Raw genomic sequence first — 26,946 nt, forward strand, 5'->3', positions numbered from 1 at the left:
AACTACAGAAGTGATCCCCAGGATGAATTTCCTGTTACCCATCCAATTATCAAGATTTTTCTTGAAGAGTGCAAATGAGGAGCTCTGTCTGACATAGATAGGTAGTCTGTTCCAGAGTATGGTAAGTCTCTGACACCAGATTCTATCCCTCCAGCATGTTATGTTTATTGTGGTGACAAGGTTTAGGTCCCTAGAACGTGTAGCTCGTAGGGATTGGGATTTCTTTAAGTGGAGCATGTCCAACAGCTCTGGGTTTGACATAGCTTTGTATGTTAGGCAGAGATCGCCTCTGAGTTGGCGATATGTGATGGAGTAAAGCTGGAGTTTTTGAGTCGGTCTGTGTAGGGCATCTGTTTGAGGCCAGTAATCCTCTTTGTGAAGTATTTCTGCAGCCTTTCCAGTTGTTGAAGAGGTCTTGTGAAGTACATACCAAAAGGGGCATTGTACTCTATAATGGGTCTAATGAGTGATGAGTAGATGGGAACAATGACCTCTTTTTTTTCTGGATGAGAAACCTTTTGTGATGAAGTGTGCCATGTAGAAGGATATCCTGACCACTGTGGCAATGTGATTATCAAAGGAGAGACTACTGTCCACCTGTGTCCCAAGGTCTCTTATCACACTTTTGGTGTTAAGTAGACTACTGCCTATGTGGTAGTTCATGGGTACAGAGTTTTTACCAAAGGGGATGACAATGCACATTTTGGCATTGAGCTTGAGACCATGGCTTTGACACCAGGCATCTGTCTCAGTGAGGCCCTTTTGTAGGATGTCCACATCGTTAGGAGTTTCAATTATGGCTCCTAGTTTGCAGTCATCTGCAAATTTAGTTAGCCAAAGACCTTCTTGTTAGCCTGTACTTCAGAGAAGTAGATACCAAACAGGAGAGGAGCCAGGACTGAACCCTGTGGTACTCCACTTGTCACTGGTCTGAAGTCTGATTTGGAGTCTGCTACTTTCACAGTGTGGGTTCTGTCAGTAAGCCAATGTACTTACCAGGCCGTAGCCATTTTCTCTTTATCAAATTGTCTCCATGAAAACTTGAAAACCAGACAGTCAGTTTCTCTTTATCAGATTGTTTCCATGGAAACATGAAAACAAGCTGCAGAATTGCTACTAAGCAGACATGTATTTGCTAGAAAAATGCTTCATAATATTCAATATTCCTTTTCATTTACTTGCTGTCTCGTGTAAAACTTGGTACCATATCAATTTAAGGTCCTTAATCCAGTCAGTCCCATCTGCAAGAATGAGAAAAATCACATTAATTGTTCTCTTGTTATATTTTCTAACCAGGCTTCTTCTTTTACATTGCAGTGTCTACATTTTTTTAAAACTGAACAAGAAGAAAAAGAAGGGGAAAACAAAAGAAAAAAAAACAGCAGCACTTGTTTATAGTCCATATTCCAATTAAAAATAACTGAGAAAACTTTATTTTATAGCATGTAAAGAAAACCACACACCACAAAAATATTATTTAAGAAAAAATTCTTTACTTACAGTTAACTGTCTCCCTTCTCTTTCCTTCTACAAAGCACTTTTCCTAACATTAATGACATGAAGTAGGGCATAAGATTTAGAGTCCCCCACAAATCCAACAAATTCTGAAAGTCCAATATTTCCAGATTTTCTTCTGTCATTCATCACAAATATAATTATTGTGTTGTTCTCCCAGATCCTTTCTCTGCTTCATTTCTAATGTACCCTTGATTCTTCTAGTAAACTTTCATGTTCCTTTCCTTCTCCCCAACGTTTTCTGTTGAAACATTGGATACGGTGTCACGGATAGCCTCTCTGTGGTCTTTATTAACCAGAAGAACAAGAAGCAGAACCTCCTCCTGTTTCACAGCTTACTTTTTGTTGGACAAACTTTTGTATTTCCTGTTTAGCATATACTTCATCAAAAAACTTATTTTGCCCCTCCAGGGAAGAATACATTGAAAACAGGTGGGTACAGCAGTTTGAATCTCACAACTGCATCTCAACATGCCATGAATAGTGGAATAAATTTGCTCCTCCACTGCGTGGTGAACAGTGAGTAATCAGTCTCCACAAACCCTCTGCTGTCTCCCACTTTTAGTAATTTGCCCTTCTGCCACAACTTTTGTCAGAATCTACTCCTTCTGCTGGTAGGATTGCATCTTTACTATTAAAGGTCTAGTTTGCTTTCTCATAGCCAAGTTTGGAACATACACACGATGTGCCCATTCAACTAACAACTCCTGCTCTGGAATACCAGCCAGTTTACTTATTTGTTCTTTCACAAAATTAATGCAGTCTGTTCCTTGCAGCCTCACTGGTATAGCTGAAAATCTCAAGTTTTCCCTTTTGTGCTCTGTCCTCTAATTCTATTAATTTTTGAAGCATCTGTTCCTGAGCATTCTCATATTCTGACAGCCTTTTATTCATTTCACTGTATGATTTGTGCAACTTTATCACCTCATCTGAGTATCTGTTTAAAGTTTCTTCCATTTTTTCCAACCTTTTGTTGTTTGTGTTGACATGCTTCGTCAGGGTTTTGTTTATTTTAATCAGGTCTGTATGCAGTTGTCTTATATCTTCTTGTAGGTTACTGGAATTCATGTTTGGAGATTGCATTGCTTTTTGCTGAACAGCTGGAGAACTTTCCACAGTCAGTGTTTCTTCCTCACTTTTTGTAGCTGATTTTTTTCCAGGTCCTCTGTGTTTCTTTTTTCCTGGCATCCAGGCAGTACAGTTACTAGCCAGTTCCTGAAATTTACCCATAAACACAAGTCTACTGGCCTTCTCTGCTGAGTTTCTGTTTTCACACTGGGAGAGCTAGAATTAAGTTGTTACTCAGTGTGCAGCCATCTTGGAAGTCCTTAAAGCATGAGTTATTAGCCTGTAAGGAAGCTGGATGGTTCTCCAGTCATATAAGTTAATTCTGTCTTTTTTATCATTGTTTTTAACCTTCCACACTGATATCAAGCATCCCTCACCAGCAGCTATGTCTGGCTTATTCATTCTTTATAAGATTGCAAGCCCACCAATCAGTTTTCATTATTCTTGGGGGCCAGAGTTCAGTACTGAGATCTGATATTATCAACAGTGGGGGACAGAGAAAGTCCCAAATGTAACCATAACCGTATCATGGCTGTGAATGACACAGAGTGCTTGTATCAGTGGCAAGCATACATACCTTCATGCATACCAGCCTTGGCTACTGTGCCACATGCTACAAAGTGCAATAGCGGCAGTCAAAGTTCTCAGTAGATATCACCTGCAGCATCCCCCAACATCGGCAAGCCAGACCTAATTGCACAACCCCACCCCCACCCCCCACTTCTCCAGTGCCTGAAATTTTCACAGGGAGCTTCAGTTTCTTCCCACATCTCAAAGATATGCTGTAACTAAACTAGTGATTTTCCAAATTACCTGTAAGTGGCCATGCCAAATGAGTGTGTGTGTGTGTGTGTGTGTGTGTGTGTGTGTGTGTGTGTGTGTGTGTGTGTGTGTGTGTGTGTGTGTGTGTTTGTCTTGCAGTGAGTTGTCAGCCGTTTAAGGATTACTGTATATCACAAAGAGCTTAGCAACTGTAGAGTACTAAGTTAGACTCCCTCATGGCCCAGCACTGAATTAAACAAGCCATTGGAGAACAAATGAAAGAGTGAGCATTGTAACACTGGTGCTGTCATCCAAAAAGAGGAACTTTGACTGCTTGGAAACCAGTTGGAATGAAGACTGATGGCAGGAAGAGAAAAGTTCTCTCTTTTACTGCAAGGGTTTGTCCATCAAAGATCTGCTGCTAAGATGGTTACCTCACACAGTTTTACTTTTCTAACTTTCTGCTGCCTAGACTTTCACCTGACAGCCGAGAGGTCAGAGAGAGTGAGAGAGAACCTGTTAAAGGATTTTGTCTGGAAATGGACCACAGGCAACAGTAAATTAAGTATTAAAGGAGCAGATGTAGTAGCGATTTCAAGAAATACAAGGCATGTTGGGGCCTTGGATGTAATTCTGAAGAGACATTAATGAAGGAAAAAGAACCTCCCTATTGCATGTTGTAAACAGCAGACTTATTATGACTGTTCACCATAACATAAAACGTGTAACATGTAAAGACATTCTCTAAAGTGTAGACATTGGCAGATGAAATTGCATTGTGTGTAAATTCTACATTTGAACCTGCATTTGATGGCCTTTTTTTTTTTCTCTTTTGCTAGTACTTTGATATGTTTGTCAGCAAATATAGTAACCAGGAGTCTCCACCATGCATTGGTGTCTTCAGAGTGAATGATCCGGACGGTGCTGCAACAGACAGTTTGAAACAATTCTGGGCTTCTCTTGTAGAATCACCAGGTACTGCTAATTTATATTTTTGTGTGTGTGTGTGTGTGTGTGTGTGTGTGTGTGTGTGTGTGTGTGTGTGTGTGTGTGTGTGTGTGTGTGTGTGTGTGTGTGTGTGTGTGTGTGTGTGTGTGTGCGCGCGTGTGTGTGTGTGTATCTGTTTGCATTTTTGATCACTTCCAAGTATATAGTTACTAACTTCCAGGCCCAGAGACTTATCATCATTATATTATTTTAGCATGTTCATTACAGGTTGGTGTAAGTTGGGAATGTTTAATGGCATCTCATATTGTTTGACACATTGTTTCTATAACAGCAGAAGAACTATTTGTTATTAAAAACGAAACAAAATAACATGTAAAAATAGTGGCACTGCATTTTATTAAACACTTCTTTTGGTTGACAGAGAAATACAGGGCAGATTGTGAGAATGACTGGCTGAGTAATCGGCATTTCACTTGACTGAGTGTTTTTTGACAAAGATAAGTGGCTGTGTAGTAGAGGTTGGGAGTGTTTGTGCAACTGTGTTGGGGTTAGAGGACGGGTTAGGTAAAAAAAGGGCTAGGTTTAGCATATGTGCAGTTGTTTGCAGATTTGGGTTTGAGTAATGGTTAGGATTAGACTTAGTGTATGTGCAAGTGTTCGCAGGTTAGGTTTGAAGTGTGGGATAGGTAAGGTGATAGATTTAGTGTGTATGTTTTTGTGTATGTGTGCATGGTGAGTGTACGAGCTGTCTTGTATAGTGGTAGTGTTATGGAAAGGATTTTTTTATAAAGTAAAATCTACAGTTAGGATTAGGTGCTGAGCAACCAAGTGCTCAGGATTATGTGAAACGCTCCTCATTCAGCATTAAATGAACCCAGTGTTCTGCTGTTCCACACTGAACAGCTTTAGCTCTGCTACACGGGTTTTGATTGGTTAGTGTACCGCAATTACTGCCAATTGGCATCATGGTATACAAACCAATCAAATAGCTGCTCAGCTATTCTGCATTGAACAGTGTTGACTGTGCTACTGAGTTTTTGATTGGCTTGTGTACCGCAAATACAGCCAGTCGCCATTGTTGTATACAAACCAGTCAAGTAAATGTTCCTGAGGACTGAAGCCAATGAGAGCCCAAATGCTTGAACAATCACGCACCTTCAATGGTTTTCGTGTCAGTACAATGCCTTCATAATGGCCTTCAAGATTCAGGAAGATTACCTTGGACCAGCACCAGTTTGAGGAAGGAAGGAAAAGATTTGTGATGTTGTTTGTTGTGTCAGTTGTAGAGGAAGCCAGGAAGGATCCGTTAAGTCTGGTCTGAGACATGCAAGTTGTACCCGAAGGACAAGGCAGCTCAGAATGGGAGTCTGCAGTGCTTCAGGGAGTCGGGGACTGAGATCAGCAGACCTCTAACCACAAAAGCTGAGATTCATTTTTGCTGGATGGCGTTGCTGCTGATTATACTTCTACTGCTTTGGATTATTTATTCCAGAATTTTGTTGTGGACTGAGGGAGCTGTAGCTGCTTTCCTCTGCTGTGCAGAACTAAGTGTCTTACAATGTAGGCTATAATGTGTGTTCGTCCTGATGTTCATCGTGTTACACTGCTGCAGTCATCACACTTGGGTTATCCTGCCGTCAGGCGGTCCCGCAGTCGGCCAGAGTTCCAAAGTCTTGGTCCGGCGTCGGTTGCTGTCACTTCTTCCCTGACGTCAGTGCGCCACGGGTATATAAGAGGCATCCAACGTCATTTTATTCAGTCTTTCTTGCTGTGCGGTGCCCGAAGCAGAAGCAGTTCGCAAGTGCCGGTTGGCCGACCCCTGAGATTTTCTAATCGAATTTCAGACCGAAGTCTTCAATAAAGCTAAGTACCCCGTTGGGGAACCTTTTCATGCATCAGTCCGATGTCAGAAAAAGTTAACAATTGCATTTCTTGTGGGAAGCAAATACCTCATAAGGACTTTCATTCTTATTGTATTCCTTGCCTAGTCCCAGACCATGACTTCACAGGTTGTCGGTTTTGTGCTAGGTTTAACAAACAAACTATTAAATGCCGGTTTGATTTCGCCCGACATTATTTTGGTAGGAAATTTAATTATACCATGCCGTTGGAGCAACCGACGACCGGAATGCATAAAAAACGCAAAGATGAGGACAGGCAGCCGAGTCCCAAACCATACTCCGAGGCCTCTGCTAGGCCAGTAACTGGTTCTCCGGTTTTCAGTGAGGTGCCTATGCAGCCCCTGACGACCGCTGATTTAGAACCCCAGGCGGCATCCGATTCCCAAGCGGAGATTGCTAGGCCTCCACAACCTTTACCTTTAGGCCCTTCCGACTTCATGGCTGAAGGAGATTCCGGTGCAGTTGAAACGCCTTCAGTTGCAGAAGTTGTCTTCAGACTGACTACACTCACTATTAAATCCTATGCAAAGCTGAAAACCCCTTTAAAAACAAAGAAGACTGTACAACAGTCTCCAGTACAAGGCCCCATGCCTAAGAAACAGATGCTTAAGATGGCTGAAGATTTAATTACCCTAATCAGGGGTTCCCATCCCCCTCCTGATAAAAGGCCAAGACAGGAGGAGGACTACGCTTCCTCTGACCAGGCTTCAATTTCCTCAAATTCTTCTGAGGAACAGGAATATTCCTTTCCCCCTTATGAAGACTCTGATGCTGAAGAGTCTATCCCTTCAGCATCTCCCCCAGAAGACTACTCTTTTGGGGAAACTTTACATACCATGAGGGAACATTTCCACTGGGAAGGCCAGGATTACTCTGATTCTAAGAAAAGGCTCCGAGAGTTCCTTTTATTACCCCAGCACAGACCACTTGCTATTCCACCCGTGTTAGACATTGTGGATGATGTTTATTCAGAATCTAGCTTTAACCCAGATTCACTACCTCCTGCACCAGCCAAACCAGACAGATACTACAGAGTCCCTGACTCACACAAATTCCTATATAAAAACCCTGTTGCTGACCCAGAAACCATTTCCCAGGGTCCCAAAGGAGTTAAGGCCTCTATTGCTAAAAATCCTGTACCCCCTGAAAGGGATTCTAGAACACTAGACAGATGGGGAAAGAAATTATATACCTCAGCTACTCTAGCTATGAGGGCCTTAAATTGCCAGTTTCACATGCTGAAATATCAACAGTATCTGATGTCTCAATTAAAACAAAAAATTATCACACATACAGAACAGCCTGATTATAAGGAAATGCAAGATTTGTTGCATGCAGCTGAACAAGTGGGAAAACATACTTTGCAATGTGGATTTGATTTATTGGAAGCTTCTTGTAGAGCAGCAGTGACAGGGTCTGTCATACGTAGGCATGCTTGGTTAAAAGAACAAACTTTACCTGATCATGTTAAAGCAAAGTTATTGGATGCACCTTTACAGCAGGATGTTTTATTTGGTGTAAAAGCAGAAGAGGTTTTAAAGGAAATGGAGGATAAGGCAAAATCTATGCAGATGGTCAAGGATTTTTTACAGGTTCAACCCCCTCGTTTCAGCAGAAATTGGCCAACCAAAAACTGGTCCTTTCCAGCTTCTGCCAGACCACAGAGGGGCAAATACAGATGCCCAATTGGCAGAGGTCAGTTACAAGGCTCTTACCAGCCTCGACAATGGGGTGCCACAACCCAAAAAGGAGGAGAAGACAGGTCTCAAACTATCAGAAGACAAACACAATGACTTACCCCTCAGACTACCAAGCAAATCCCTCTTGGCAGCTCCCTTGGGAGGAAAACTAGCACTTTTTGCAGACAACTGGCACATCATCACAAAAGACAAATGGGTCTTAAATATTGTATCTCAAGGATACAGATTCCACTTTCACACTTTACCAAGGATAAAAGGAATACCAAACCTGCCACCAAATCAATGGGAAGAGGCTCAAAAGCAAATTTCAGCTCTCATGGACATGAGAGCCATTCAGCAGGTTCCTACACAAGAGCAAGGACAAGGATTTTACTCAAGACTCTTTCTAGTTCCCCAAAAGGACAAAGCCTGGAGACCCATTCTGGACCTCTCAATTCTAAACACATATCTGGAAGTACCCAAATTCAAGATGCTAACACTACAGCAATTTCTTCCCATGCTGGGCAAGAAGGCTTGGCTAGTAATGTTGGACCTCAAGGAGGCATACCTGCATGTCCTTGTCAGACAAAATTGCAGAAGATACCTCCGATTTATAGCAGGTTCAACCCATTACCAATTCTCTGCACTACCCTTTGGCTTATCTACTGTGCCCAGGGTCTTAACAAAATGCCTGGCACCAGTAATTGCATACTGCAGACAAAGAGGAATTCAAATATAGCCATACCTGGACGACTGCCTTATTCAAGCAGAAAGCAAGGACATTCTTTTAAAGCATCTGGTGTTTGTCAAAAACCTATTAAGTTGCCTAGGGTACACAGTAAACGAAAAGAAGTCAAAACTAGTGCCCTCACAAGACATAATATTCCTGGGTGCCAGCTTAAATACAAAGGCCCAGATGGCTTATCTCACGCCAGACAAGCAAGGACAACTAACTCAGTACTTCAAAATGATGGCAACAAAGACCCAACTCCCTGCAAGAAAAATTCTGCAGGCCTTGGGATTCATGGCATCTTGCATACTACTAATACCATTTGCAAAACTGCATATGAGGAAATTACAATGGTATCTGAAAAGCGTATGGACTCAACACAGCCACAGCTTGGAAACAGTAATTCCACTCATTCCCTGCCTTCAACAGGAGTTTCTATGGTGGGCCCAGGCATGTCACCTCAACAAGGGTCAGCCTTTTACCTTACCCACAGCCAGGCAAACTGTAACAACAGATGCATCAGATTATGCCTGGGGGGCACACATGACAGGACAGTGTATTCAGGGCAAATGGTCTGCAGATCAAAGGCATCTACATATCAATCAAAAAGAGATGCTAGCTGTACAAAATGCCCTAACAGCTTTCAAGGACCTCCTACATCCAGGACAACTCCTAATAAAGATGGACAACACCACAGTGATGTGGTACATAAACAAGCAAGGGGGCACACATTCCTACCCCCTATGCAGGCAAGCAATGACCTTGTGGAACACAGCACTGACCTACCAAGTTCATCTACAAGAACAATTCCTGCCAGGAAAGAAAAACACATTGGCAGACGATCTAAGCAGAAACATCATAGATCCTCACGAGTGGAAACTAGATCCACAAGTATTTGCAATGATAACTCAAAAATGGGGGAGCCCAGACAAAGATCTGTTTGCTTCCCCCCAAAACTACCAACTACGGAAATTCTGCACAAGGACATACCACACACTAGCTTGGAAAGTGGACGCCCTCTCATTCAGTTGGAAAACATTGACAGTGTATGCCTTTCCTCCACTGCCTCTTCTGGCAAAGGTGCTGCTGAAAGCCAGATTAGAGAGGCCAGAAATGATACTCATTGCTCCAGACTGGCCACGCCAACACTGGTATCCAATACTAAGGAACATGGCTCAAGGCCCACCATGGATTTTACCCCCAATTCCTCACCTGCTCACTCAGCAAAACAATCAGATTCTACACAGCCAGCTCAAGACTTTAAATCTGGCTGCATGGCAAATTACCTAAACAACCAGTCAACACCTCTCTAAAGCTGTGATGGATGTCATTCTGGAGGCCAGGAGGCCCAGCACCAGGAAAGCCTATTCAGACAAATGGAAAAGATTATGCGCCTGGAACCAGGCTAAAGGCCAAAATCCCCTTGTCCCAAATATTCCTCAGATTCTTCAATATTTAACTGAGATGTTGCACAAAGGACTTTCCTTTTCATCTATTAAGATCCATGCTATTTCAGCTCAATACAACACGGATCCTCCTATATTTTCACATCCATTACTAAGACAGTTCCTCAGAGGGGCTAAGAACATAAGACCGCCCCGGAGAGCACCAACACCAACCTGAGATCTCAACTTTGTTTTGGAAAAACTTACACTACTGCCCTTTGAACCAGCTTTTACAGCTGATCTACAGTTTCTATCATGGAAAACTGCCCTGCTGCTAGCAATAACTTCAGCACGAAGAGTCTCAGAGCTACAGGCCCTAATGGCAATGTAGCCTTTCATAATTTTTCATCAAGACAGAGTCTCTTTATGAACTTAACCCTTCCTTTATGCCAAAGGTGGTATCCAGTGTGGCCCTAAATCAAACCATTCATTTGCCCACCTTTTATCCAAACCCCCAGAACAAAGGGGAAAGGCTCCTACACTCTTTGGACATTCACAGGCAATTACGTTACTACTTGGATAAAACTAAGGCTTTCAGAAAATCTGACCAGCTCTTTGTATCCTATGCTGCAGGATCACAAGGAAAGGCTATCTCAAAACAGACCATTTCAAAATGGATAGGACATCGTATCCGTTTGTGCTACACACACCATGGCAAACCTGTACCTGGTAACATCAGGCCCCATTCCACCAGGGCTACAGCAACATCAACAGCCTTCCTCAGAGGGGTACCAACCAAGGATATTTTGGAGGCTGCGACTTGGAGTTCAGTGCACACCTTCACCAAACACTATCACTTACCTCTATACTCTAAAACCAGAGCTGGCTTTGCCACTGCAGTTCTGCAGGGCCTACTAGCCTCTCCAAACCCTGTTTAGTTCCACCACCCATCCCTAGCTTTGGGATTCAACCCAAGTGTGATGACTGTAGCAGTGTAACACGATGAACATAGTACAGTTTTGTACCTACCATAAATGTAGATGTTTCAGTGTTCACACTGCTGCAGTCCAGGTTACCCTCCCTCCATCCCCTCTGACCTAGCTGAACTTTTCTATACCTTTTCTATCCTGTACAACCTTTGCGGTGTATTTGCTTGTAACTGAAGGTATTCCTTTTATTCCTTTTACATGTTTTATTAGCAATATGTATTGCCTACCTACTTGGGGGCACCTGACATCTGGGGCAAGAAAAACTGAAGAAAATGGTGTTGGATGCCTCTTATATACCCCTGGCACACTGACTTCAGGGAAGAAGCGACAGCAACTGACGCCGGACCAAGACTTTGAAACTCTGGCCGACTGCAGGACCGCCTGACGGCAGGATAACCCAAGTGTGATGACTGCAGCAGGGTGAACACTCGAACATCTGCATTTATGGTAGGTACAAAACTGTACTTTTTGTTTGGCTTTGTCCCTGACTGCTTGATGTAATCCAGCCTAGATTTTGTGCTTTGTTTAAATTTATTGTGCTATCAGGTTGAGCAGTAAATAATAACTAAATTGTATGACTCTGTTGTGTTCTTGTCCCTGACTGTTGAACTGTAAATAGTAACTTAATTGTATGGCTCTATTGTGTTCTTGTCCCTAATGTGTTGTGTTCCTCAGTTCGATTTTTCTCCATATTTTTGGTTTGTTGCTCATAAAATTTCTGTTTTTCTGGGAAATTATGTTCTGAGGTTTAAGTCACTATATATTAACAGGCATTTGAGTTTCAGACTTCATCTCCTTTCAGAAAATGCATGCTGTTCTAGCAGCTTTCCAGGTGTATAACAGTAATATTTAAAATCTATCCCTATTTCTGGGCCTTTGTCCCCAAATTATATCAAGCTATTTGCAGATATCTTGTCCTTACACGTTGAGAGGTAGGGTTTATTTTGCTTGACAGCCCCTGGTGTTATGGGCATGCATTGTAAAACCAGTATGTTAACAAATTATCCTCCTGATGGTTCTTTGTCTTATCTTCAGAATGTATTTGTTTCAGTGTACAGCCATGCAAATTATTTTTATGAACGACCTTTTACAAAATAGTTAAAGGTATTTGGTTTTGTTTTGCAATAGAACTTGATTTTGATAATGTCAAAACTTAGAACTGCTCAAAGAAAAGTCATGTTGTGTATCTTGTGATGTCCTTCAAGGATGCATCTGCAGTCCTTACAAATGGGTTGTCCTGTCGTCAGGCAGCCCTTCGGTCGGCCGGATTCCAAAGTCTGGGTCTGGCCTCGGCTGGTGTCGCACTTCACCCGACGTCATCACTGCAGGTCTTCGGGTATAAAGGCATCAGCCGACGCCATTTTCCCCAGTCTTTCTTGCCGCGTGGCGCCCGAAGCAGAAGCTGTTCGCAAGTGCCGGTCGGTCAAATCCAGAGATTACTACTACCGAATACTACTTCGAAGACTTCTAAAAAGCTAAGTACCCCGTTGGGGACTCTTTCTTGCCTCAGCCGATGTCAGAAAAAGTGAATAACTGTTTAACTTGTGGGAAACAAATACCTCATAAAGATTTCCACTCTTACTGCTTACCTTGTTTAGGCCCAGACCACGATGTAGCAGCTTGTTTAGCCTGTGCTTCCTTCAACCGACGAACGCTTAGGCGTCGGTCGGAGTTTGCTGAACAGTTTTTCGGCTCAGATTTTGCGTACATTATGCCGTCGGATCCTCCGACTACTCAAATTGTTAAGAAACGCAAAGAAAAGGACCGACACTCGCAGTCCGCAGTTTCGTCCGAAACCACGGTTAAGCAAACCGCGAGTGTCTCGGTTTCGGCCGAAACCGAGCAAACGGGTCAATCCTCAGCCGAATCCATGACTACTACCGAGGCCCCTTCTACCCTAGCTGAATCGGCCTCTGAAGTTTTGCCTACTACTGTGGTTTTTCAAGAATTATCGGACACCATCCATTTGGATGTCTCTACCCCAGCATGTGGTGCTGCTAGGCCTCCTGCAGCCATGTCTATAAAGGCCTTTGCCAGGGCTAAAGCAGCCAAAACTGCTAAGTCTGTGCCTGTTAAGCCCCCCTCTCACAGGCCCAGTTCCAGTTCCCAAATGCTTACTCTGGCAGAGGATCTCATCTCTTTAATAAGGGGATCCCAATCTCACCCAGACAGGGCCTCTCAACCTCCAGAAAAGAGACCTAGAGCAGAGCCCCCTGAGCCAGTGTCCTCAGATGACTCTTCTGATGATACAGACAATTCAGACCATCCAGAGGCTCCTTTTTCTACTTATGAAGATTCCGATGCTGAAGAATCGATTCCTTCTGCCTCTCCACCAGAGGAATTTTCCTTTGGGGAAACCTTACATGCCATGAGAGAGCAATTCCAATGGCAGGGACAAGATTTCTCAGATTCAAGAAAAGGCTTAGGACCTTTTACACTTACCGCAACATAGGCCCTTAGCTATACCTCCAGTTCTTCCTGTTGTGGATGATGCATTTAATGATGCTTGCACTGCTCCTGATACTTTACCTCCAGCCCCTGCTAAGCCCGATAGGTTTTACAGGGTCCCGGACACTCATCACCACTTATTCAAGGCTCCTTTGCAGATCCTGAGACTATCTCCCAGGGGCCTAAGGCAGTAGCTGACCTCAGCGAAAAACCCTCTCCCTTCTGAAAGGGAATCAAGGTCCTTAGAGAGATGGGGTAAAAAGTATACACCTCTGCTACTCTCTCAGCTAGAGCTTTGAACTGTCAGTTTCATATGATCCAATACCAAGAGTTTATGCTTGATCAGTTAACTAAGAAACTGTCCTCTGATGATTCCTTAGATAAGAAATATGTTCTAGAAATGGTGAATAACATTCAGCAGGTTAGTAACCATTCTTTAAAATGTGGCTATGATGCACTGGAGGCTTCATTTAGATCAGCCATGACTGGCACAGTTATAAGAAGGCATGCATGGTTGAAAGAACAGGTCTTGCCGGATCATGTTAAAGCAAAACTATTAGATGCTCCTATGGATAAGGTCAGTCTATTTGGTTCTCCTGCCCAACAGGTCATGAAGAAAATGGAAGAGAAGGCAAAATCTGTTCAAACAGTTAAAGATTTCTTACAGGTTCAGCCCCCAAGGTTTAGCAGGAACTGGCCTTCCAAAAATAGGTCCTTTCCAGACTCCTCTAAAACTCAGAGAGGCAGGAATAGACGTTCCAGAGGCAGAAATCAATCCAGAGGAGGTGCCTACAGGGGACGCCAGTGGCAAGGCAATAACCAACGAGGCACAGATACAACCACTACCACTGCAACAGGACAATCACAGTGACTTGGCTCTGACACCACCTACCAGGGAACAAATAGCAGCACCCTTAGGCGGAAAGTTAGCCTTATTTTCAAAAAACTGGCACTATATCACAAGAGACAAGTGGATTTTGCAAACTATAGACCAAAGCTACAGGTTTCATTTCCACACTTTACCAGTAAAAAGAGGAATGCCAAACCTGCCACCAAATCAAAAGACAGAAGCTCTAAAACAAATAGCTCAATTAACAAAGATGAGAGCTGTGGAAAGGGTACCACCTACAGAACAGGGCAAGGGATTTTACTCCAGACTCTTCCTAGTACCAAGAAAAGAGAAAAGTTGGAGACCTATTCTTGACCTGTCCGCTTTAAACACATTTATCATTGTTCCAAAATTCAAAATGCTGACCCTACAGCAACTTCTTCCCATGCTGGGCAAGGAGTATTGGCTGGTAACTCTAGATCTCAAGGAGGCATACCTGCACATCCCCATACGACCACATTGCAGAAGATACCTCAGATTTCTTGCAGGATCAGAGCATTATCAATTCTCAGCATTGCCCTTTGGCTTATCTACTGCGCCCAGAGTGTTCACGAAATGCCTGGCATCAGTAATAGCTCACTGCAGGCTTCAGGGAATCCAAATTTATCCATACCTGGACGACTGCCTGATACAAGCGGACAACAAAAACAAGCTGACACAAGACTTACAAAGAGTCATTTGCTTACTACAAGCCCTGGGATACACAGTCAATTTAAAAAAGTCAAGACTGATACCATCCCAAACAAGAACATTCTTGGGTGCAGAATTGGACACAGTAAAACAGATGGCATTCCTAACTGCAGAAAAACAAGAACAACTTCCTCTTTACTTCTTGGCATTAACAAAGCAGAACAAACTAACAGCAAGGAAAGTACTGCAGGCCTTGGGCTTCATGGCATCCTGCATAATCCTGGTCCCCCATGCCAGACTGCATATGAGAAAGCTACAGTGGTACCTAAAGAATTTATGGTCTCAACACAGCTTAGAAACCGAAATACCACTAATCCCATGCCTGAAACAAGAGTTCCTATGGTGGGCTCAGGCATGCCAGTCAAACCCAGGTTTGTCCTTCCACAGCATTCAAACAAGCCAAACCATCACAACGGACGCCTCAGACATCGGTTGGGGGGCCCACATGCTGGACAAGTGCATTCAAGGTTTATGGACTCCAGATCAACTGCACCTGCACATAAATCAAAAAGAAATGCTGGCAGTAAAACTAGCAATCCAGAATTTCAGACCATTCCTCAAAGAAGGCCAATTGATGATAAGGACAGACAACACCACAGTCATGTGGTACATCAACAAACAGGGCAGCACTCATTCATACCCCCTATGCCGAATGGCTCTGGACCTATGGAATATGGCTCTGAGTTACAACATTCAGTTACAGGCAATATTTGTACCGGGAAAAGAAAACATCCTAGCAGACATGTTAAGCAGAACTACCTCGGATGCTCACGAATGGATGCTACACCCGGACATCTTCAAGGCCATCACAAAGAAATGGGGAATGCCACAAATAGACCTATTCGCATCCCCACTCAATCACCAGCTCAAGAAATTCTGCACAAGGACATACCACCCACTTGCTTGGAAGGTGGACTCTCTATCCTTCAGTTGGAAAGGCCTGACAGCATATGCATTTCCACCTCTTCCTTTGATGCACAAGATACTACTGAAAATCAAAGAGGAACGTCCAAGGATAATTCTGATAGCTCCAAATTGGCCAAGACAACATTGGTATCCATTACTGAGGAGCATGTCTCGAGGGGAAACGTGGACACTACCCCTGATTCCTTTGATGTTAACTCAGAGCGACTACAACATCCTGCATCCAAACCTGAAAACTCTGCAACTGACTGCCTGGAACATTACATAACAGCAACTAACCCAGATTTATCCCAAAGGGTTAAAGACATTATCCTTGAGGCCCGCAGACCTTCAACAAGAAGGAACTATGCAGGAAAATGGAAAAGGTTTGTCATTTGGAGTACTGAAAGAGGGAAAGATGTGTCAAAGGTAGATATTGCCAACATCCTGGAGTATTTGGCAGAGCTTCTCCATACAGGCCTGTCCTATTCCTCCATCAAGATACATGCATCAGCTATTTCTGCAGAATACAGCTTGATCCCCTGTCTTATCACATCCTCTACTCAGGCAGTTTCTGAGAGGAATTAAGAATGTAAAACCTCCTAGGAAACCACCATTACCAGCATGGGACTTGAACTTTGTGCTAGAAAAATTGACACTCCCTCCATTCGAACCAGCAGCAACAGCAGATCTTCAACACCTATCCTGGAAAACTGCTTTCCTACTGGCAATTACTTCAGCAAGAAGGGTTTCGGAACTACAGGCTTTAATGGCAGTACAACCCTTCCTAATCTTCCATCAAGATAGAGTGTCCATGAGAACTAATCCTACATTTATGCCTAAGGTGGTATCCAGAGTGTCTCTAAACCAGGCTATCCACCTACCTACCTTCTTTCCCAATCCACAGAACAGGGGGGAAAGACTGCTGCATACCTTGGATGTACATAGACAGTTGCACTACTACCTGGACAGAACCAAGGGCAATAGAAAAACTGACCAGCTTCTAGTAGCATATGCAACAGGAAGGGAAGGAAAAGCAATTTCCAAACAGACAATCTCCAAGTGGATAGGAAATTGCATAAGATTCTGTTACTCCTACCATGGAAAGCAAATTCCACAGAACATAAGGCCTCATTCTACAAGGGCTACAGCCACTACCACAGCTTTCTTACGAGGAGTGGCTACCAAGGACATTATAGAGGCTGCTACTTGGACCTCCGTGCATACATTTGCCAAGCATTATAACTTACCTCTATACTCTAGATCCCGAGCAGGGTTTGCCACTGCTGTTTTGCAAGGGATCCTAACTACACCATAATTTCTTCTTCCTCCTCCCCTAGTTTGGCTATGGTATTCTACCCATTTGTAAGGACTGCAGATGCATCCTTGAAGGACATAGTACAGTTTTGTACCTACCATAAATGTAGATGTCCGAACAGGATAGCATCTGCAGTCAGGATTACCCACCCTCCTTCCCCTCTGTGGTACTCCTAGGGTATTTGCCCACCTAATAGCTAGCTGGGGGGGATCTCTTATGGTGTATTTGTTTGTATATATGTACATACATGCTTATTTTTTGTGTTTGCCTTCTACTTTTTGGAAACATTGGCATTTATCCAAAAATTTAGCTATCCAAGAGGGCAACTGGCATCTGGGGCAAGAAACACTGAGGAAAATGGCATCGGCTGATGCCTTTATACCCGAAGACCTGCAGTGATGACGTCGGGTGAAGTGCGACACCAGCCGAGGCCAGACCCAGACTTTGGAATCCGGCCGACCGAAGGGCTGCCTGACGACAGGACAACCCATTTGTAAGGACTGCAGATGCTATCCTGTTCGGACATCTACATTTATGGTAGGTACAAAACTGTACTTTCTCTCACCCAGCACTGCAGTATAGTCACTTACATGTTGGAAAAGGGCAGTTAGTATGATTTCATTTTATTTTTAGTGCTGCAGTGATTGTAGCTAACTTAACATGATAATCATGCTGTGTTTGCTGTCATTTGTCCGTTGTAAATATGTTTGAAAATTTTCATTTCTTTTTTGACAAAAGAGGTGGTAGAAAATAAGGTGGGCACTGAGAGATCAGAGATGGACTGGGAATTTGAGCTAGACTGTTGAGTAGTTGCTTGGACTGTAAGCATGGTTAACTACCTGTAAACCTAGAAGAATCAATGAACCATTCAGCCAGAGCAGTGACTTACCTCAACAGCTTTTTCAAGAAGCTATCAATTGATAACATTTATGCAGCAGCAACCTGGTCCACTGTGCATACTTTTGTTACTCATTATAAGCTAGATGTACAATCCAAAGTCACATTCCTCTTTTGACTCCACCATACTCAGGAATGTCCTTCCTTGATACCATCCTGGAAGACACCTTAGGAATCTGTCTCATCTATTAAACTGGCCAAATTCGGCAACATTGGATACAAAAGTTATGTGCTTACTATAACGATAGATCCATGTCTGATTTTCATCCTCCCTCTAGCTCGCTTCAAATTATCTTGTATGAATAACTTTGAGATGATCGGGTGGCTACCTCTCTAGACCCTATCTCTGACCAATAGTGTCTCATGATCTTAGCTGATTTTCCTTTGGTCCATCTCCAGTTTTTTGCAGTTAGGGTCTCCACTATTTCCCCACTAATAAGTATGAACACTTTGCCATATGGAAAACTCTTAAGTATTCTATTGGAGTTCAGGGAATTGTGGGTAGGAGGGGAGTCAGAGCCCTGGAACTGTGGGGACTTCAAGTTTGGTGCCGAGGTTGCATCAGACTTCCCATATGGTGAACTGGACGAAAATCGGACAACATAGATCTATTGTTATAGTAAGTGTATAACTTTTTTTAATTTGTGCAAAACTGAACAAAAAGTGCTCAACTCCAAAAAATGCATAGTCATCCCCTTTGGGAAAAACCCTATGCCCATAAACTACCACGTAGGTGGTAGTCCATTTAACACCAAAAGTGCGATAAGAGACCTAGGGAAACAGGTGGACAGTAGTCTCTCCTTTGATAACCACATCACCACAGTAGTCAGGAAATCTTTCTACATGGCACACCTCGTCATAAAAGGTTTCTCATCCAGAAAAAATGAGGTCATTGCTCCTCTCTACTCATCCCTCATTGGACCTATTATAGAGTACAACGTTCCATTTGGTATGTACCTCACAAGACATTTACAACAACTGGAAAGGCTGCAGAAATACCTCACTAAGAGGATCACTGGCCTCAAACAGATGCCCTGTGCAGATCGTTTCAAACAACTCTGCCTAACATACAAAGCCATGTCACACCCAGAGCTGTTGGACATGCTTCACTTAAAGAAATCCCAGTCCCTCTGAACCACACGCTCCAGGGACCTAAACCTTGTCACCACAGTAAATAAAACATGCTGGAGGGATAGGTTCTTGTCCCAGAGACTCCCCTTATTCTGGAACAGACTGCCCATTCATGTCAAGCAGAGCACCTCATTAGCCCTCTTTAAGAAGACTCTTGACAGTTGGATGGGAGATGGGAAATTCAACCCGGGGATCACTTCTGTGGCTCTGCTCGACAGGGGCACAGGAAAATAATTTTAGGGTGGCAAAAGCCAGAGAATCTTTATGGCTAGGCTTATATAGGCCCTAGAGCCAATAGCCTAGTACCTACCTATGAAGATACCACTGAGTTGTAATGCCAACATTCATTTGTTGTGGCAGTTGTTGCACAGGGTTAAGACTGTGAGCTGTGTAGTATACTTAGGTGTCATTTGACAAAGTTGTTTCCTTTATTTGTGTATTGCCTATCCCCTGCTGTTGACTCCAGTGTTATCTCTGTACCCATAACTCACTCCTGAAACTGATAATGATTGCAGATAATGTGATGAATTATAACATTATTTACAATCTCTTGTTTCATCAATGTCTCAAGTATTCAGGTATATAGGGCATTTAGAAACAGATATCTCTGGGAATGTTTTGGGGTTATCAGAAAGTAACAGATAATCATCAGACAACTATGTAGACGATTCTATAGAAAAGAGAAGTGTACTAATTGGTTCAGGTATTTTTAACAGCCTGGACACTTTTTATGGGAACAAGTGTTTTGGCAGGCTACAAGGGCATTAATGCCCATGCTTGAAATATTTGTATGCAAGTGTCTCTGTTCCTGATTATTTCAGGATTTGTTGCTTGATTTGTTGAGCTGTGCACTAGACAATTAAAATTATAAAGATATTTCCGAAAGTGTTAATTCACCTTCTCTATTCTTTTAATGTCTCAATTTTCACTAATACTTTAAATTTATCTATCCATCCTCAACCTGTTTTCCCATTTTTGCACATGGGGTCGGAGTGTCACTTTAACAGTGACAATCATCTTGAGCCAAGGTTTACACTGCCGGCTGGCTAGCCCTGCAGCGGTATTTCATCTGTACTACTTAGTCGCACACACCCTTGCTCCTTAGGGTCAATTTAGAATGTCCAATCCACCTGATGCATGTCTTTGGCATGTGGAAGGAAACCGGAGCACCCGGAGGAAACCACGCAACCTCAGGGGAGACATGCTAACTCCGCACAGAAGGCACCCCAGCTGAGAATCGAGTTGCCGAACCTCTTGCTTTGAGGCAACAGTGCTAACCGCTGTACCACTGCAGCCTCTAATACTTTAAGTGCACCTGATTATTTCTAGGTTTGTCCCTAATTTGAGAGCTATACTGGTGTCTTTTGGAGAAAATGTTGTGCATGTCATTTAATGACAGTTATACACTTCTAGTTCAGAAAATGTTTCCCTTATTTTGTCAATGCCTCATTTTAATAGTAGCAGTATCTTGTATTAAGTTTGGATTTGCACCTCATTCTGCTCTGGTTAATCCTGACACAGAATGGCATTATTTTCTAGTCATGTTTCCACAACTGGAAACTAGGCACATTCATGTCAGTATCACTGCAGCCTTTGTGTATTTTCTTTATAGTGGATCTTTTGCAGCTAGTGTGCTATTTGGATTTTAAAGAAGGATATTGAGATTTCTTGCACTACAAATGTTTGTTGCTGGGATATGGTATGTCTGCCTTTATGCTTTGTTTGTTTTTGCAGTTAAAGATGTGAGATCTTACATTCTTTGGTCATGACTGTTGCACAACATGATGTCTTAAATGTCACATTCTTGTAAAAGTACTGAGGGCCATAGTTTTTTTTACTTTTCAAGGCACCTTTGCCAGGTGCCGACCAGGGTGTAGGACAGGGCTAAAACACATCTGAAGTGGTGACTGTGAAATGCAGGTAGTATTGTCATGATGTAGTTTATATAGTCATTGCTACTGCTCAGTTACATTTCATGCTACAGTCTGAAGTGTTTTGCAAGTACATTTATTAAGCTGGGTTTGTTTATCCTTAATATGGATGCTGAGATGTAATCAAGAGTGCTTTGATCATACTGAAAATGTCATTTTACAATGAAAGTCACTCTCCCTTCTTCAACGCTGGTTAGGTGAGCAAGTGAGCACCGGTTGATTGCAAGTGTTGTGGAAGCAAAAGAGTGAGTAAGGTGATCATGCAGGCCTTTTTAGTTAGCAAAAGGATCAGAGGCGAACAGGAGATGGTGCACAGACCAAAAATTTTCACTGATGTGGGTAGGTTGTGGGTCTTTTGCCCCATGTCTTAGATGTTGAGGAGATGGTTCTACTTTTTCTTTCTGCAGTATAGCCTGATTTCTTTCTTTGTTCAGTAACACCACTATTTTATAAACCTAGGTACAGACTGCCCAGATTACGATGAGGACAGGGATATGGCAATAGATGGCACTCCAAAGAAGAGGAGATGCACAGTTTTTTCGCCAAGTTGGGCAAGTGCCTTTGACTGTCTTTCTTTGAGTTAGCGCGTAGTGAAATATGCTTTCTACAAGACCTGTAACACAGATTTCACAATCCATCATGTAGCCGACATGATCTGCAACAAAATGCCAACAGTGAGAAACACAGATAAAATTGCAGGCATGCAGCTGGAAGGACTATGGCAGATGTTTTTGGACCTCAGAGTTTAGCGAGTGCAAAGGTTGTTGAGGCAGTGGTTGGTTTTGTGTCACTCCTTGGTAAACACAACTTCTCATTAGCAGGAGGAGAACACATCCTGAAATTTATGAAGAAATGTGGAGAGGATCAAGATGTCTCAGGAAAATGACATGTGGAGCAACAAAGGCAGCCTGCATTGCATAGGATGTTCGGGGGCCTCATTACCAAAACGATGCTGCTGCTGCCTGCCAGAAATCACCATTCTGTGTTTGTATGGACCAAAGGTCAGACATGGACGATGACAAACTGTTGGTGATCCTTGTTGGTTACCTTGATGAAAGCCAGGCAAAAACGTAATAAGGTTCCTTCATATGCCAGAATGTTGTCAGGAACTGGACAAGCATTGTTTGATGCTTTAATGTCCACTCTGACACAGTTTAACATTCCAGCTTCCAACACTGTGGGCTTTTCTTCAGACAGTGTTGCTTCAATGATTGGAAAACACAATTTTGTACTATCTCATTTAAAAGAGGCGAAGCCCTACATTATAAACATGGTGTATCTGTGCCACCTGGCAGATCTATGTAGTAAGGCTGGTGTAAAAGCATTATCAGTTGAAGAACTTATATCCAATGTGTAGTGTCATTTCAGCTCCACTGCACAAAGACAACAAAAACTGCAAGAATTTACTTTATTCAAAGACACTGACACCCCTCAAGATTATTGGATATGCACCTGCTAGATGGCTGAGTCTTGAGAAGGTAATTAACAGAACCCTGGACATGTGGCCAGTTCTAAGTTCATATTTTTTGTCTGCAGAGCCATGGTCTGCTAAGACTGACTTAATTTCCAAACAACTGCAGAGTCATGATATGCATATGATTTTAATGTTTCTTAAGTATGTACTGGAGCCTTTATTGGAGTTCAGCACTCAGCTTCAAAGCAGAGAAAGGCAGCTTCTGACACTGTGCATAAGCTCCTGCATCAGTGTGCTGGCAGGCTCCCCAGACCTACAGCTGCTGTCAGACTAATCAAACACAGTGATGTTTTATTGTTGACTGACAGTAGCTCTGTTCTGCCAAACAGTGAGCTGTGCATCAGCTGTGAAGTTAAACAGTACATGAACAGTCATGAGGAGGATATTGCTGGCACAGTTATCAAATTTAAATTTATAAAAAAGTTATAGCTTTTCATGCTGCAGTAGTGCAGAAAATGCTTAAAAAGTTTCCCAACCAGGATCACAGTGAAAGATGCTGCATTCCTTGTTAATCCGGCCAAAAAATTGGACATTTCTTCGGGACTTGTCAGGGATGTTGATTTCCGACTGGGTGTCTGTGAAAATGATGCTGAGGCTAAACAGTTAATTGACGAGTTTACCCAGTATTAGATTGAGGACACAGGGAACCTGACAGGTCCAGTAGATGGGCCCCACTCATGTGTGTCCAAGTACCAGGACACCTTCTGAGAGACCTTTACATGAATGGGAAACTGCCACTCTTTAAGCAGCTGATAGGTTCATAAATGTTTACTAAGCTAACAACCACAAGGGCCTTTTTAAGCCTAGCCATGCATCCCAAATCTCTGACAAATTCAGATACCCTTGATAAGTATAAGCAGGGGCTTGGGAGATGAAACATTTACAAGCTAGGGTCTGGGAGATGAGCCCTTTATAAGTTGCATGTGTCCATTAGAGACATAGGCGACAAACCAGGGATGAATTTCCTGTTCCCCAGCCAATTGTCCAGGTTGCAGTTGAATTGGGTTAGGGAGGAACCCTGCTTCACATGGATGGGAAGCCTGTTCCAGAGATGGGATAATTTCTGGGATACATACATGTCTGTCCAGCAGGTCCTATTTATGTCACAGGCAAGGTTTAAGACTTTAGAATGGAAAATTCTGGTGCTGTTTGTTTTGCGGATATGCAGGAGGGCCATCAAAGTGGGATCTGTCAACACCCTATATGCCAGGCATAGATCTCCCCTCAAAAGCCTGTAGGAGACAGAATACAGGGATAGAGCCTTGAGGCGATCTGGATAGGACATTTAGTGAGGAACCTCTGTGGACATTCCAATTGTTGGATATGCCTGGTTAGGTGCATGCCAAAAGGGTCACTGTACTCAGTGATAGGTCTGATGAATACCAAATACTGTGGAACAATGATTTCCTTGGACTTAGATGCCATACCTTTGTTTATAAGTTGCACAACATAGAAGGATTTCCTCACTACTGTAGACATGTGATGGTCAAAGGCTAGATTACTATCTGTGTGTGTCCCTACGTCCCAGACTACTGGATCAACTCTAAGGGGTGTCAGTTTGATAGGTGTTTTTCGTGTTTCACTGTTGCAGTCATTACAATTGGGTAATCTGCTGGCAGGTTGCCCTCAGTCGGCCTGATTAACAAAGTCTTGAGTCCTGTGTCGATTGCTGTCCCTTCTTCCATGACATTAGGTCGTCAGGGGTATAAAACATGCAGCCGACACCATTACATCAGTCTTTCTTGCCGTGCGGTGCCCGAAGCAGAAGCAGTTCGCAAGTGCCAGTCGGCCGACTCCTGAAATTTTCATTTTTGAGTTTCAGAACTGAAGTCTTCAACTTAAAGCTAAGTAGCCCGTTGGGGAAACTTTTTCTTGCTCCTTACTGATGTCAGTAAAAGTTAATAATTGCATTACTTGTGGAAAGCAAATACCGCTTTAAAAAAATTTTCATTTGTACTGTATTTCTTGCCTAGGCCTTGACCACGATGTACCTTGCTGTCGGTTTTGTGCTTTATTTAATCAGCGCACTATCCATCGTCGGTACATTTCTGCCTCTAAATATTTCGGTTCTCTTTTTAATTATCCAGAAATGACATTGGTTAGCCATCCGACTACCGGAATTCCAAAAAAATGCAAAGAAAAAGACAGAGACAGGCCGTCAAGGTCCAAAACTGCCACCGACGCTTCTCCTAAGCCAGTTGCCAGTACTCAGTGAGGTGCTTTCGCAGCACCTTATACCTGCTACTTCTGACTCGCAGGCCTCTACTGACACCCATTTGGAGTTCAGTATGCCGCAAGATGCTTCACCTGTGGAACCCGCGGATGTCTCTACCTTGGATGGGTCTGAAGCCGCTGTGCAGGCACCGGCTTCTGAGGGTGTATTCAGGCCTACAGACTTGCATATTAAACCGACTCCACCTTCTATACTAAGGCCTAAATGTTGATCTATGTCTAAAAAAATGATGCCCAGGCCACATGTTCAGGCCCCTATGCCTAAAAAACAAATGATCAAAATGGCTGAAGATCTTATTACTCTAATCAGGGGTAGTCAGCCCCCCCCCCCCCCTTCTAAGAGACCTAGGGCTGAGCTTGACTATGAATCTTCTGATCAGGACTCTGTTTCTTCTGATTCTTCCAATGACCTGGATTTGTCCATACCTACTTAGGAGGATTCTGATGCAGAGGATTCCATTCCCTCTGCTTCCCCCCCTGAGGACTTTTCTTGTGGGGAAACTTTACATACCTTAAGGGAGCATTTTCACTGGTAAAGTCAGGAATTTTCTGAATCAAAAAAAGAGGGTCAGGGATTTCCTTCTTCTACCTCAGCATAGGCCTTTGGCTATACCTCCTGTACTAGACATTGTTGATGATGTGTTTTTGAAATCCAGTATGCCCCCTGATTCCCTGTCTCTGGCTCCTAGTAAACATGACAGATACTACAGGGTTCCTGAGTCCCACAAGTTCCTTTTCAAAAATCCTGTTGCGGATCCAGAAACTATTTCTCAGGGGCCCAAGGGCATTAAGGCTTCTACTGCTAAAAATCTTACCCCTTCTGATAGAGAATCCAGGGTGCTGGATAGATGGGGTAAACATGTTTATACTTCTGCAACCTTGGCAATCAGGGCTTTAAACTGCCAATTTCATATGTTAAAATATCAGCAGCATATTATTGGACTGCTTAAACAGAAAATTATGTTGATTTCTGACTGCATGGAAAATAAAGATTTGCAGGATTTATTGCATTCTGCTGAACAAGTTAGAAAATATACTTTGCAATGTGGTTTTGATTATTTAGAGGCCTCTTGCAGGGCTGCTGTTACTGGGTCTGTGCTTAGAAGGCATGCTTGGCTTAAAGAGCAATCTCTGCCTGATCATGTTAAAGCAAAAATTTTGGATGCTCCTTTAAATCAGCACCGCCTGTTTGGCAATAAGGCTGAAGAAGTTTTAAAAAAAGATGGACGATAAAGCTAAATCTATGCAAACTGTAAAATATTTCTTTCAAGTGCAACCTCCAAGATTTAGTAGGCACTGGCCTACTAAGAATTGGTCCTTTCCAGCTTCTTCCAGATCCTCTCAAGCCAAACCCAGACACACCAAAAACACCAGGTTTCAGTCCTAGGGGACTCTCAGAACTAAGCAATGGGGGGCTTCCACTTCCAAATCTGGAAATAACAAGACACCCCCCTATGGTAAATCGTCTCAATGACTTTCCTTTAAAATTACCAAGCACTTACCTTTTAGCCGCCCCTTTGGGGGGAAAGATTGCTCTTCACGCAAAAAACTGGGAACTCATAACCCAGGACAAATGGGTTTTAAATATAGATACAGATTTCATTTCCACATGTTGCCAACACCAAACGGGTGGCTAGAACTGTCCCCAAATCAGTGGGCAGAGGATCAGAAACAAGTACTTTCCCTCTTAAAAATAGGGGCTATTCAACTAGTACCAGAAGAGGAAAAGGGACAAGGTTTCTATTCCAGACTTTTCCTGGTACCCAGAAAAGATAAATCATGGCGTCCAATTCTGGGCCTGTCTACTCTAAACACCTTTCTGGACATTCCAAAATTCAAGATGCTGACTCTTCACCAGTTACTCCCTATGCTAGGCAAAGATGCCTGGTTGGCAACTCTAGATTTAAGAGAGACTTACCTGCATATCCCAATCAGGGAATCTTGCAGAAGATACCTATGCTTCAAAGCAGGCTACTTGCATTATCAGTTCTCTGCACTGCCCTTTGGCTTGTCTACTGCGCCCAGGGTATTCACAAAGTGCCTGCCTCCAGTAATT

The 26,946-nt window shown here is 43.0% G+C and overlaps 1 protein-coding gene across 1 annotated transcript in view; it reads left to right on the top strand.

Annotated features, from left to right (window-relative positions):
- The window catches only part of DPP8 (dipeptidyl peptidase 8), a 1,004,126-nt gene that overhangs the window by 718,604 nt on the left and 258,576 nt on the right, over positions 1 to 26,946 (top strand). The window contains exon 14 of the mRNA XM_044077448.1: positions 4,185 to 4,320. Coding sequence (XP_043933383.1) covers positions 4,185 to 4,320 — 136 coding nt within the window. The remainder of the gene's footprint in view (positions 1 to 4,184; positions 4,321 to 26,946) is intronic.

The sequence above is a fragment of the Protopterus annectens genome, chromosome 7.part0 (assembly GCF_019279795.1).
Source record: "Protopterus annectens isolate FY-2018-M chromosome 7.part0, PAN1.0, whole genome shotgun sequence".
Classification (NCBI taxonomy): Eukaryota; Metazoa; Chordata; order Ceratodontiformes; family Protopteridae; genus Protopterus; species Protopterus annectens.